General features: G+C 38.9%; 1 protein-coding gene across 9 annotated transcripts in view; it reads right to left on the bottom strand.

The window, feature by feature from the left end:
- Positions 1-15,847, bottom strand: part of ABCC9 (ATP binding cassette subfamily C member 9) — a 1,652,866-nt gene that overhangs the window by 740,864 nt on the left and 896,155 nt on the right. For all 9 annotated transcript variants that reach the window (XM_044087794.1, XM_044087796.1, XM_044087793.1 and 6 more), the window contains one exon: positions 154-234. In XM_044087794.1, coding sequence (XP_043943729.1) covers positions 154-234 — 81 coding nt within the window. The remainder of the gene's footprint in view (positions 1-153; positions 235-15,847) is intronic.

Genomic DNA, 15,847 nt, shown 5'->3' with positions numbered 1-15,847 from the left:
TTCATTCACAGCAAGGAGGTTGGCAATTTGCATATAATTAACAGATTAATAGCATGCCTGAGCCAAGCTGAAAAGGCATTTGGGGTTTATACAGTTCTGCACATCATTAATCTGAGAACTTAGGTGAATACAATACAAAAATATCTATCTTACCAAAAACACAATGTTTGTGTTCTGATACAGAGCTCGAGCTACGCAAATTCTTTGCCTTTGACCTCCGCTAAGGTTAATACCCTGTGTGGACAAAATATTAGAAGCATGCTGTCATTAATTGCAAACAGGAAAACAACAAGTGTTACATTTAAAAATATGCACATTAGAGGTACGAATATATACTGCTGAGATCATATATCAAAGAATGATGGCAATTCATCATTCTAGTAAAGTATGAATTTAATGCCATACCAAATTAAATATTATCAGCAAGCAAATCCACTATAAAAGGGCTTACAGAATGATGAAGTTCCAAGCCAAGTTACTGTTGTAAAGAAACAAAAATGTTTAATTTAACCTGACATAAAATGTTTATGAAACAGAAAAGTTTTAGAGCACAACTATATGTTTAATTGTCAAGATAAGTGAAAAATAAAGATGTTTTACCAAATTGCATGTGTGGACAGATAAAAAGATCACTCCATCAATACAGGTAAACAGTCACAGCAGCTTTAGTCGCCATTTATTTCAAAAGGGTTTGATACAAAATGTAATTAACTGTATTTAAAACAAAATGGGAAAGATTCAGGCCAGATATGTAGACAAATACTTGTGAAAGACCAACTCCTCATTGAGAGAACTGCATTTTTATGGCTGCAGTAAGAATATGTTACTGCACTCCAGGCTGGCAACAGTACATATGAATATGTGCTACAAGGCATAAGCATAATCACTGTTACAACTCAGTAATAGCTGCGGTGGGAAGACATGCCTGCATAGCTTTCCTCAGAATAGTCTGGTTTTCTCCCAAAACACATTGGGCAACTGTTTGCTCTGCACTGTCCATATGTTTCACATATTAATGCTGCTGTGGCCAGGGTCTTGTCTGGAAAGGGTTTGTGAAGGACTAGTTTAAACAATATAATTTGAATCAAGGCTGGTGACAGAAACTGCATTACATCATAATTTCACAATTACATAGGGGAATACACAAGCACTACACAAGAGTGTAGTGTGTTATCCTATTACAAAACATCACGTTAATGCTGTCTACATTTTTATGCATCAGGGAACTTAGTTTGCTGTAGATGCTCTACTTTGTTTTTATACAATGGGAAGAAGAAGAATGTGAATTTTGTGTTTTTTCTATACCTTTTCACATTTCTTTGAGTCTGTGTGACTGTGTATTTAGCATGTACATAAAGATTGTGATTTTTATGTGGAGAGTGAAACATTACAATTTTTAGGCCTCATTTACCCCGCCACAGGATGCCCCTATTTTTGGAGGTAGATGACATGACTAAAGTGCTAGGGACAACAATAAGGAAAGAGGGAATGCGTCCTGTGTCTCCTTTTTCTGAAGTAAAAATAAATTACCTTATGTGGTAGAATTTTGCAATACAGATCAGTAAAGTCTATAGATTTTACACTGCCTTTCTGATAATGTGCTTATTTTTTTCCATTATTTTTGTAACTCTGTTTTTTCAAAATGTGTTTATGAGCAGTATCCCACATTCCTCTAGGAAGTGGAAATAGTTATGTGCTGCTGGTATTCAAATTTAATACTAATTAGATGTCCAGATTTTTAGTTGGGTGTATTTACATTCCAAGGGCTTTTGGTCCACTTTTCAATGTCTGTAGATCGATAGGTATTCTGTGGTGGTGAAATGATATTACATAACCATCAGTTATCATGGCTATAACTGTTTGGTAAGGGTCTAGTGCACATTTGTGGGCAGTAAGATGTGCTATGTAACTGGACACCTGATCTACACAGACTGATTAGGTATAACTATACTGGCTAGCTTCTCTAGAGGAAAATGACTAGTTGCATGCTGCTATTTGTTTATAATTTTGGCTTTGCAGGACAAATGTGAATGTACAATATTTTAATGTATGGCAAGTGCTTGTTTAGAACAAAGGTGAAATGCATTACACGGTCATCGTTTTTTATCACAATCAGATCCGAACTGTACATAGAAGAAAAAATAACTGCTTGGTGGAGGCTGCCTGAATGAAAGTAACTGCCCTGTTGTCATTTGCATCTCTCAAAAAAAAACATAAGGGATAACTGTATCACAGAATACCCAGACATTCAGAACTTCTAGGGGATGATGGCCCCAAATATCAAGGCTGTATAAGTGTATTGTGGTATGGGCTTAATAGTGGCAAAGGACACAACATACACAAATGCCATAGATATAGCAAACTTGCTGGCTGATAGATTCAGTGAAAACCTCAACCCTCTGTCCTTCCCATCAGTAAATCAGGGCATTTCCAGTACCTGCCTCTTCCCCTTATATCTAAGGAACAGGTCATCACTGCTCTCTCAAAGGCAAAAAATACTGCCTTCATGGGTCCTGAAAACATTCCAGGCTGCATCCTACATGAACTCAGGCCTTGCAGTACCATTAGGCACCCTTTTCAACCAAAGCCTGCATACTGGCTTTGTCTAAGCTGAGTGGAGGACAGCCACTGTCATTGCTTTGCTCAAAGGTGTAACGTCCACCAATCTGGTAAATTATAGACTCATCAGTCTGACTAGCCTGACCTGTAAGGCCATGGAATGGATTATCATGGACATCATTAACATGGACATTAGCAACCTACAAACACTCGAGCCCACACAGTTTGGCTTCATCAAGGGGAGGTCATGTCTGTTAAATTTGGTCAACGTCTTTCAGACAGTCACCAAAGCCTTGGGCAAGGGGAAGATGGTGCACACTGCCTACTTTGATCTTCCCAAAGCCTTCAACATTATTTCCCACTCAGGCATAATAGATAAACTCTCTCAACTAGGCATCAATCCATATGTTCCCAGATCAGTAGCTAACTGGTTCACTGATATAACCCACCTAGTCAAAATAGGGGAAGCCACCTCAAGCAGTAGACCCATGACGAACAGCATATCACAGGGTTCGGTCTTGGGGCCTCTGTTATTTGGAATATACTTTTCTGAAGTGCAGTCCAAAACCAATGGGCTATGGCTGACCAAGTTTGCAGATGATTGCAAACTGGGTGCTGTCATCAATTCCCCTAGTGATGTGGACATCCTACAAGAGGGTCTCACCCAAACAAATGATTGGTGCCAGAAACATGGCCTCAAGCTGAATACCAAAAAAAATGCATCATCATCCTCTTTGGGGAGAGTGATGCCCCCACATAATATTCACATTAATAACAACATCCTAAGCATGCAATCAGTCGTGAGAGATTTGGGCACCCTGGTTGATAGCAACCTGACTTTTGACCACCGTGTTGCTTCCATTGTACAGAAAGCTTTCTACATGGCCCACCTCATAAGTAAGCATATCTCATCCAGGGACAAGAAGATCATAACATCCCTGTATTCTTCCCTTATAAGGCCCATTATTGAGTACAATGTCCCATTCGGCATATACCTTGCCAAGCACATGCAGCAGCTGGAGAGACCACAGAGGTTCCTCACCAGAAGAATCCAGGGCCTCAAAAATCTACCATGCACAGATAAGCAAAAAGCCCTATCCCTCCACTCAGTTTCATACAGACTTTTCACAGGTGACCTCTGTCTGGCATACAAGCTAATCTCAGACCCTGCCTTGATGGGACTGCTACATATACACAAGTCAAGCTCCACTCGAGTAACCAGCACGGGCAGCCTCATCCTTGTCTGTGACATCAAGAGGACTTGTTGGCAGGACAGATTTGTGTCCCAGTGACTCCCCCATCTGTGGAATAGACTCCCTCTCCATGTCAAGCAGAGTACTTCTTTACTATTGTTAAGTGCAACCTGGATAACTGGATGGGAAAAGGAAAATACATCCGTGGGATTTCACCTGCATCCCTGCTGGACAGGGGCATTGGGTGCTGACTTGGCTATACATGGGCTAAACTCTTGGCTAAGCTTATAAGGGCCTCAGAGCCAATAGCCTAGTAACTTCCTATGATTCTATGATCACCTCTGTCCTGAATCCCGCCTAATCTAAAACCAGCAGTGCTCACACGTAAACAGAGAAGGTTGCTGTAATTGCATGGTGGGCTGAGGACTGTATCATTATTTTTTTAACATTCCTCCCAAAACTTAGAGGTCATTATATTTTGTGTTTGACTGGGGACAGTGAGGTCATTATTTCTTTAACTTTCCTCACAAACTTCAGATAGTGTATGGAGGTTCACTATAATTTGTATAGGAGCACTGTATTTTCTCTAGAAGTAATAAGTTGTAAACATTATTGAAATAATTTATCATTTTTTTCTGGGGTTTTTTCCCCTCAAAATCAAGCATCTAGATCTTCACATATTCTAATTATCCATTTTTTTATTCTTTTTTTCATTTGAATTACTGATTCCCGTTCATTTCAGTGGGATTCACCATCTACTGTGGTTTCTTAAGATGGCTGTGTTAAATACAGATTTAGTTGTTCCTGGAGGTTCTTGCATATGGAGTATCTTAGGTAATTTTCTGTTCTAGCTTTGAAATGAGTTTAATTTATTTTTAAGTTGTCAAGGAAAGTTTCTGATATTATTTCATCAGTGCAGTCAGGGTTACGTTAGCATTTGATCATTTTTGCAGGTTAGCTATATTTTGTGCAATTTAATCTTATTTAGTTAAGTTATGCCGTAGTGGTCTATTTTCCCTGTAATGGCATTTTTAACTGGCTGGTTGATGGTTCATTATTATTACATTTTACATTTTTTAAGTCGGATTTAGTTGAGAGCCAGTTGTCGGGGGGGGGGGGGGTAGTTTTCATTTTATTGCATGCAGTATGTATAGTTTAAATTTTTTAGAGAAATGTTCTGATAGGTTGGAGTCTTATAACACACACACACACACACACACACACACACACACACACACACACACACACACACACACACACACACACACACACACACATACACCACACACATATATATCTATATATATATATATATCTATATATCGTGGATAATCTGTTGACGATATGAACTGAATTCATGTACATCTTGTACCAGATAAATGTAAATGTTACACTAATACAGTGAATTGACAAAAAAACAAAATTAAATTATGATGTTATTTACTGTTTGGAAGACATCAGTAAAAATAGTTATTTTCTCACATTGTTTTGAAATGTAACACAGTGATTTTATTTATATTTATTTTACATTTGTTGACCTGGATAATCTGACTGGATACATATCCATTTTCAGCGGAGGCCCAGGGAGAAAAGCTCCAAGGTAGTTTCAAAAGCAAACATAACATAATACAAATTAAGCACAGTTCACAGACTCTGTTGAGACATAAAAGTTATACAATTTCACAAACATATGAAGTAGTTGAACAAATACAACAAACATAAATTACAGGTGAAATAGTATTGGTACACAAATTTTGCTAATGATTTAGTCAGGCTTTGAGCAACATATCTATCTATAGCTCTATATATATATAAATATATATATATATATATATATATATATATATATATATATATATATATATATATATATATACATACATAGACATATGCACACACACACACACACACACACACACACACACACACACACACGCACACATTATGTATATTATGTATCTATAATATTCCCTTTAAGTTTGCAAAGAGGAAATTATGTAATATGCCTTGCTTTATTTAAATGTAGCTTTAGATCTTTTTAGCTTGTCTGATAAAAGTTCCTGTATTCTTTTAAACTTGGGACAAGAGCGCTTACAAGCTTTCACTACTGTTTTGAATAAAACATTTGCCTGCAACTGGTGCAAGCCATCTTTTTGGATTCATTGGTTTGTTTACCTTTTTGCTGTTTGTGTATCTATACTATAAGATGTATGTAAATCACTCAATAAATAATGACAAACCATGAACACTGTAAAACTGCTAAAACAAATCAAACTTAATGAAGGATGTTGCCCTCCTGTATCCCCATGTGTGTGTTCCACTCCCCCCACAAATCATTTTATTTTTTTGCATTCCCTGTTGGGCCCAGCCCCATGACTCCTATATGTGTCCCGCTCAGCCCATTCTTTCTTTGGGAGCAAGAGGCATGCATTCCTAGGCAAGAGGATGGACCTCCAATCCATTAAATCCTGCCTGGGAAGTGCAATTCATTCCCCAGTGATGAGAGCCAGGTAGTCCGGAGTAGATCATCTTTCTGTTCATGCAGAGCGGTTTACCCAAGCCAGGGGGAGTACCTCCCCCATTATCTCTCTCAAATCTGCATGTTCCTATACACTGCATCCTGTAGAACATGTGTTTGTCAGTCATCCATCCATGGATGTAACTGTCTAGTACTCCCATTGGGAGTCATCCAAGTGACAGGCCACAGCCACACTCCCCCTCCTGTATGGGCAAACTGACAATAGACAATTACTCTCATACCCTCCTGGCCAATTCCTTCAGATGCTAGAGCCAATATTTGAACCTGGGTCACTCTTGACATAGTCAGGGCTTTACTTCTCTATGCCATGATGCTAGCTACTCCTGCACACCATTTACTGCATTACCTATACAGTTATATAACTCTGTGGGAAGGGCAAACACCTTAAAATGGTTAAAATCATTACATAACAGCGACTTTCACGGAAATTGCACGTTGTAGTTAGTGTACTGATATTACTGAGCATGACATTTCAGAACCTGAAGGAATGACATGCTCTAGTACATACATAAATGCAGAACAATGATTTTATCTTCATGCCTCTTTGGCACATTTTGGGCAGGTTACCCTTTTTTAGTGTTAACATAAGTTCATAGGTTCATAGGTTCATACTAGGCTATCTGACCTAGGGCATTTATAAGCCTAGCCAGAGTGTGTTTGGCTTTCGCCACCCATTTTAAATTAATTTTGCTATGCCCTTTTTCGAGGTTAGTATACTGTGCCTCTGTCTAACAGTGACACATAAGTGATACCTGGGGTAAACCTATCATCTCCCATCCACTCATCAAGATTCCTCTTGAAGAGAGTCAATGAGGGACTTTGCCTAACCTGGACTGGGATTTGATTCCAGAGTGAAGGGAGCCTCTGGGTTATGAATCTGTCCCTCCAGCATGTCCTATTTATTTCAGTGCTGAGGTTCAAGTCTCTCAAGCGTGGAGCTCGATGGGATTTGGATTTTCTGAGGTGCAGCATGTCCATTAATTCCGGGTTGGACATGGCTTTATACGTCAGGCACAGATCGCCTCTGAGCAGGTGGTATGCCACTGAGTAGAGCTGGAGTTTCTTTAACCGGGCAGCATATGGCATCTGTTTGAGCCCTTTGATCCTCTTGGTGAGGTACTTTTGGGGTCTTTCCAGTTGCTGCAGGTGTCTGGCAAGGTACATCCCAAAAGGGGCATTGTACTCAATTATGGGCCTGATGAGGGATGAGTAAAGAGGCACGATGACCTCCCCTGATCTAGATGTGAATCCCTTCATGATTAGGTGAGCTATATACCACTACTAATGAAGTTAGAAACCATTATAGCGATTGAGAGGGAAATCATCTTTAGAGGAAATTGATGCTAAGTAACATCAACATAAACACTGCCTAATAAATGTTAGTAAATCACCAGGATATTATCCATGCTGAACATTTCTTTCCAACTCAGATTTAGTGCAATAGTCAGGTTGCTTCATATGAGTGCCAGCAGACAATTAGACTCTAATGATGTATTAAGCTGTGTACTTCTTATGTGGTACACTGTTTTTTTTTTAAACTGTGGTTTTAAATTTGTTCCTAACCTGATTCTACAAAGAATTACAAAATCAGAGTTGCACTTTAAATAATTTAAAAATACAAAATGATAATACATTTCAGTGAATAAGCTTTATTTCATCAGTGTTTATTTAATTTACTAATGGCAGGTATGTTGGCAGTGATTTACTAATGGAATTTTGACACTGTTCTTTTTGAGGCTGCCCCCCCACTCACCCACCCACACACACACACACACACACACACACACACACACACACACACACACACACACACACACACACACACACACACACACAGTGCAGGGTAAGACCTCCTACTGCTTTCTTTAACACAGTCTACTCTAAAACTTATAAACTTTAGATAAAAATTTGCGTTGACAAAGCTCTGTTTAGTTGCTCATTCTGAACCCAACAGAACTAAACAGTCACTGATAAAGTGACCAATATTAACATCAGCTCTGAAGCTCCTGAAGTGAAATTCACAAAAAATGCTGAGATCTGGCACCAAGCTTAACTTTACTTCTACCCCCCTTTACTTCTGGGTCTGTATTATAACATCGAAGTCTTACAACTTCGAATGTTATAATATCGAACCCAGTAGAGTGAAACACCAGATAACCGAACAGTCAGAATAGCGATTTTTTTCCCAGGGAAAAATTTTGCTGTTCCGACAAACATACACACAACACAAGCACACCAAAATAAATAATCCACACACACACTTCACAAAATCCTACACTAAACCATACATACACCACTACCTATCCACTTACCTTAACCAAAGCCTAACCCTAAGGTCTGTCACTATCGCACACTCACCTTACCCGCTTCCTAACCCTAACTAACCTACCCCACCCTAACCCTCATGTCCACACAATTGCACACTTACCTGACTCGCTCCCTAACCCTAACTCACCTAACCTGTGCCCAATCACACACTCACCTTCATTTGCACACTTACATTAACCCGGTCTGTAACCTTCGCTCCACAGTCGAAGAAATAGCGAAGCTCCAGAAATGGCCCACCAAATACTTTCCCTAGGAAAGTATTCGGTGTTTTGCAGCTTCACTATTTCCAGCATTCACTCTACTGAGTTTGATATTATAACATTCAAAGTTGATAGACTGATGTTATAATATAGACTCTTATACCTACCCCCCCGCCAACCTTTCTCTGTGCCTATTTGATTTTTTTTTTCTGGTATCTTTAAACCTGTTTGTGATGCATGCCATTTAACTGTAATCTGCATGTGGACAATCTATTTATTCTTATATCCATACTTGTATAAGTTGCATTTACACACTGTTTCCAAAACAAAATTTTATTTTCTCCTTGCATTCACAATAATGAATATGTATGTTTCTTTATTTTATGCTTTATTTTGTAATTTGAAAGTGCATGCACCTTATGTTAATCTTGAATTTCCAGTAGAACTTAAAACTTATATTTTTGTTTTTACATATGCAACAAGATCTGCACTAAAATGGGTTCCATGACCCAGTCAGTCTATCCAGGTAATCAAATGTTACTGTTTTTTACATGCGACCTGAGATGTGCCTCAGACGGTCATGTTATGATGTGTGGTCTACCATGGTAAATAAATGCAAATAAAAAATAATATAATTTAAAAAAACAGTGGTGCCAACCTTGATGCCATCTGTGTACTTTATCTCCAATAAAACAGCAGAAATGTTTATAAATGAAAAGAAGATACTAAACAGTAAATGCCCAACACGATACTAAACAGTAAATGCCCAACACGATACTAAACAGTAAATGCCCAACACTGAGCCGTGCTGCACTTTATTAGCCACATCTGCAAATATGTCTGAGGGTATCCCCAAACTCTTAACTCTAACACTCTGTGTTCCATGAAGTAAGCATTTGTTTGGATCCAAATGACTATGGAGTAGCTAATACATAACTGTTTTACTTACCCGGCATGCCTGCACGTAGGAGCATATCAAATGCTTTTCAAGATACAAATATGCTCCAGAACTATAAGCACTTATTCTATAATAAAAGTTACTTATTTAGACTGTGCTGCCCAGTTTAAAATTGATGGCTTTCTCTTGATGAACCGAAGTTGCTCTCACATTCCTTCCACTTCATAAGCCCATAGTGATTCTGATCTAAGGGCAACAGGTTTCCCATTGTTCAGCCTTTTTGTTAGTATTTAAAGTATCCACATTACTTTGGTGAGCCCATGGTTATCTGGATGTGATTTAGCTCCCCCTCTCTTTCTGTGAATAAAGACCACCATTGTTTTTCAATACATTTAAGCGGTTTACTATTGAAAATGTGAACGGCACTTGAAGTGGGTCCGGATATAGTCGATATATAATTATAAACAAGGATGTCGAAGACAAAATAATCAATCTAGGAACGGTTTTAACATGGGTCGAGGTAGGTGTTCAGTATTATTCCCTACTACAAACATCTTCCCTACCTCGACCCATGTTAAAACCGTTCCTAGATTGATTATTTTGTCTTCAACATCCTTGTTTACGACCTTATACATTCGACTATCCGACTGTCGCCCAAGTGCCGTTCGCATTTTCAATAGTAAACCCATTTAAGCATGTATTCATATTTCAGTCATCTCTTAACAATACTCTAAGAGGTCTGACAAAATATTTTGATTTTCCATAGAAGAGCTGCTAAAATATTTCTGGGTCCTGGTTTTAAATCAAGGTTATTCCTATAATGTCTTCTTTGATATGTTCTGTATTATGATTACCATTTTGGTTTGTTCCCAACCCTTAATCTATGTTTCTTCTCTCTCTCTCTCTCTCTCTCTCTCTCTCACTCACTCACTTTTTTTTATTGTTGATACAGCTTTCTGAATATGCTTCGGCTGCATCTTTAACCCAGAAATCATTCATTTGCCTTTATCAGTCTATCACTTTACTCGTTTTAATCATTTTTTAACATAGAAGACAGCTTTATTACTACCTTTGACTTTTGTACCTGCATTAGTTTTGCAGTTTATTTCTGACATTTCGATAGCTTTACTTAGAATTCTTTGTGTTTTATTCAATTTAGAGTATTATTTTTGAGTAACTTTTATTTTACAAAATACACTATCTTCTTTTTCTTTTTCAAAGTTTGTTGATGTTATAAATCCATAAAAAGCGTTATCAATGGATATTCGAGGAGCTTAAGTGTGATCCTTGCATCAGTGAGAATTTAAGTGAGATTACAGGGAATATATAATGTTTTTATGGCATACTAACTCCAAGAGTTAAGAATGATTTTTGTACTTAGAAGTTAGGTTCTTACTTTATCTTGAGTTTTATAACTAACATTGAAGCATCACAAAATTGAGGTAAGGCACCAGCAAGCAATGAGATTTGTTTTCTGAATTTCCCATTGTGGTATCATAATCACCACATGGGAAATGTTAAAATGTGCATAACGTAGATCCATGGCCTTTCTTAGGTCCAAGACCAAATATAATAATGTCATTGTCTGATTATAGAGCAGAAGTAATAACTTCTGTGAATGAACAAAATGACTTCCGTTTCAGAGATTAGTGGCTAAAATATTACTGCCCCTCGCTGTTTAACATTTGGAATTACATGTTTTTAAAACAGTTGTTTGTCATGTTATTAATTGGACAACTGATGTTTCCTAGTAAATATTGTTTTACTGGTTATTCTTATACGCTATAGTTTTCTGAGGAACCTCTTGGGTTCACTGGCAGGTGTGCATGGCAATAGCCTAGTGAGTTGATATCTTAGTTGTTAATATTGTCTATAACACTGATGAATTCCATACTCTCTACTAAACTTGGTGTTATCATTTTCAAAAACTGACGCTGGGCTACTCCTTCAGAAAGGTCTGCAACAATGAAAGGCACTAAACCCTCACAATTTGCAAGGTAGTGAAGATTTTCTTAAGCCAGGTTTCTGTGACAGGTCATATTTCAAGGTCTCCCAGAACCAGGAACACTTCATGAATGTTCACTTTGTTATTTAGATTTCCAGAATTCACTGCTGTTCCCTCTTCACATATTGTCTGGATTGTTGTTAACTCAGGTCTACAAGAATTTGAATTCTTTCTGGAGAAAAGGCTCAGTACAAATGACAAATGTCCCATTTAATATGCAATTTCCTCTGCAGCATAGATGTAATTTATCAACCCCAAGACACCCTTGATCTCACACTTCTCTTTCTAGGAAGTCACTCACTGTATTCTTTTCTATAGCACTAAAATCTGTGACAGTTACTATTTGCTAAGATTTAATCCTGAAAATGTACAATTCAAGCTGTTGAAAGTATCTTGCTTTCTTGCTCATCACTGGGACGGTTCTACAAATAGCTTGGATTTCGAAAGGTCCTCTTTGTCTTGTTTCACCTTATATAGTGTGAATCATCTAAGATTGTTGACCTTATGTGAGCTATGACCACGTGACCACATCATTTCATCTGTTTTTCAAATTCTATATTTTAGTCTCAGGCAAGCAGGTCACAGTTACTTTTTCTTTACAAGTTTTGGTAAGAAAAAGTACCTGCTTTGTGTACCTTAAAACCAATGGTCATAAGGGCTTTAGCTTTGTTTGCAGGGTTTACACTCATACTGGGTAACTCTAGTTTTATGAATACTTTATCTAGCAGCTTCAGTGTAGATATTCTTTCAAATGTTCTCTTCCAGTATCCATCTATCCACAACTCCCTTTCCCATTTTTGCACATGGAGTGGGGGTGTCACTTCAACAGTGACAATCATCCAGAGCTAAGGCTCACAGGCTCACACTGCCAGGTGGACAGCCCCGCCTCAGTAGTTCTTCTACACCACACACATGCACTCACACCTGTGGCCAATTTAGAGTGCCCAGCCCACTTACTGCATATCTTTGAAATATGGAAGGAAACCAGAGCACCCAGAGGAAACCCACACAAACACAGGGAGGACATGCAGATTCCTCAAGGAAGATACTCCAGCCGAGAATCAAACTGGGGGATCACTTGCTGTGATGTGACAATGCTATCTGCTATGCCACTGTGCACACTGCACTTTTGCTTACAGGAAGCAGTTTGCTAATAGTTGACAGCCCTAAGCCACTGCAATAGCTGCCAGCCTTTTTAAAAGAGGACAGAAGAAATTATACCACAGTATGCCTCTTTCTGATATTACAGCCATGTAAACACAACTTTTGCAGAGTTCCCAAAAGTAATGTGCCCCATGAAACAGGAAACAAAATACACATTTAATGGGCTGCAAATCCCTGTTTAGTAGCAGCCAAGGTTATACTGATAGCTACATGGAAGCAACTGCCAATGAGCCCAAAGTGGTTCTGTTGTGAGGCAGAAGTTCAGAAAAAGCCCAGCTCACCCTGGAGAATGCTGATGTCTGTGCAGTTACTGAAACTTCATTCAAAACCACAGAAAGTAGTCTGGCAATGCATGGTTATAAATCATTCCATACATTCTGACCACCTACTAAACAAGAAAGAGCAAAAGGCGGAAGTGTATCTATCTACATAAAGGTTAAGCAAATCTCAAGGCTGGTCAAACAATATGACATGCTTGAGCTACTCCATGTGCAACTAACCACTAGAAAAATCTATTACCATAGTCTTGTTAGCTACAGGTCCCACACCATGAACCCGGAAACCCATACATCATATCTGAAGTTACTAGAATCACTCATCATACAGCCCAATACCATACTCAAAGGTGATTTTAACTACCCCTTCATTAATTGGGAGGCATACATGACCACTAACATGCAGGCATAAAGATTTCTTGACTTTGTAAATTCAAATGTCCTGGAGCAGCTAGTCTGCACTCCCATTAGGGGAACAAATATCCCAGATCTGGTACTCGCAGATATGGGAGAATACTGCAACCCCCCTAGTGTTATGTGCTCACAAGTAAGATGAGATCACAAAGTGGTTTCCCTTGAAATAAATGTAAAACTAGTCCTCCTACCTAACTCCCCAAAATTTTAGAACTTCTCTAAGGTAAATTACCCCATATCAAGGGACAACATAGCTAGTATCCAAGCTCTGGAAAACACAGAAACATATGCAGATGCATACACAAAAGCCTGGCATGACCATATAAACAACTTCAAAAAATGGTAGTACCAGACCGAAATAAACCCAGGTTAAACTGCAAAAACAAGCCATCCTGGTGGACCCCTAGTATTAACAAGTTGTACAGGAAAGGAAAAAAATCTTGTCGAAAAGTAAGAAGAAATGCACACAAAAGAGAAATAAGTCCTGCATTAGTCTAACCAAGCAGTTCAGGGAACTAGTCAAGTCTTTGAGAGCAGCCTTTGAGGTAAAATAGCCTACAAAGCTAAGTATAACCATAAGGCATTCTTCAGTTAGGTCTGCAATCTTAACAGCAACATCTGACAGTGTGCAAAATTAGATGTAGATGGCATCACCTATAATCAGCTGGAAGACATATCAAATTTGTTAGCTGTCAAACTCAGCTCAAATTTCACCTGCCCATCATGCCCAGTTCTTCCTTCAAAAACATACCCTCTACCATTCTATCACCAATTATCACCAAGGAACAGGTTGCTACTGCACCCTCTAAAGCTAAAAACATGGCTGCAATGGGGTCTGACTCTATACCAGGTTGCCTCTTAAACAGCTTAAATCAGGACTTATCAGGCCAATGAGGATCTCTATTTAACCACAGCTTCTAGAATGGCTTTGCCCCGATAAAGTGGTGGACAGCAACAGTCATCCTTCTGCATAAATGGGGACCATCTACTGACCCAGGAAATTACAGACCCATAAGTTTGACTACTCTTATATGTAAGGCCATGGAAAGAATAATCACAGACCTGATAAATAATGACACAGGAGCCCTCCAAGGGCAGGTCATGTCTACTGAATCTGGTAGATTTCTTTAAGAAAGTCAGTAAGGCCATGAATGAGCGTAAAACAGTACATACTGCCTACCTCAACCTGACAAGGGCATTTCACGCAATGCCCCACTCAGGTATTACAAATAAACTCACAAAACTGGGCATAAATCCCTATGTCTCCAGATGGATATCCAATTGGCTCATGAACAGATAACACGTGGTTAAAGTGGGTGAATCCAGATCCAGCAAGAGGCCAGTTACTAGTGGTGTGCCACAGGACTCAGTACTGGGACCTCTCCTGCTCAGAATATACTTCTGTAAAGTCAAGGCAAACCTGAAAGGCCTATGGATGACAAAGTCTGCAAATGACTGTAAGCTGGGAGCAATCACTGATCCCTCAATGTTGCTCCCCCAGTAATGTAGATATCTTTCAGGAGGGTCTAGATCAGAAAAATGATTGCTGCCAGAACCATGGCCTAAAACTAACTGCAACAAATGCATTATCATACCCTTTTGGAAGTCAATTACCCCTGTAAATGACATCATCAAAAAGCCCTATCCCCTTACTCTGTCTCTTATCGACTATTAAGGGGTGACCTATTCCTGACTTATAAGGCCTCACAAATCCAGCTCTGATGGAACTGCTACACATCCACAAGTCAAACAGCATGAGGGTCACCCTGATACAGAGATCGAAGCTTAGTGACTCAAACAAAACATGCTGGACAAACAGATATGTGTCTCAGAGATTGCCCCTTCTTTGTAACAGGATTCCTTTTCACATTAAACAGAGCCATTCGTTGGTTCTCTTCAAATGCAATTTGGATCAATGGATGGAGAATCACAAATTCATACCTGGGGTAGTGCCTTTGTCCCTTATGGCCTGGGGCAATATGTAAGATGCTCAATGCACAGACACATATCCGTGCTATCCTCTTGCCCTTAAGGGCCATATAATGGGTAAAATTGGGTAATACTGGCTAGATTTATAAGGGCCCTTAAGCCATTAGCCTAGTAATCTCCTATGAACCTATGAGCTGGCTGGGGCAGAATCTGTGGGTATAAACTGTAGCATAAACACTAATGAGTGCTGAGCCTTATCAAGCAGGCAGCCTAAGAATGAAACAGAGGCCTGTGAATGTTGTGCTCTGAAAGTTTTTAGAGTCTTTCTGTGATATAATTTTAT

This window comes from Protopterus annectens, chromosome 11.part0 (genome assembly GCF_019279795.1).
Source record: "Protopterus annectens isolate FY-2018-M chromosome 11.part0, PAN1.0, whole genome shotgun sequence".
Classification (NCBI taxonomy): domain Eukaryota; kingdom Metazoa; phylum Chordata; order Ceratodontiformes; family Protopteridae; genus Protopterus; species Protopterus annectens.
The sequence above is the reverse complement of the archived record's forward strand: the minus strand, read 5'-3'. Positions and strand labels throughout refer to the sequence as shown.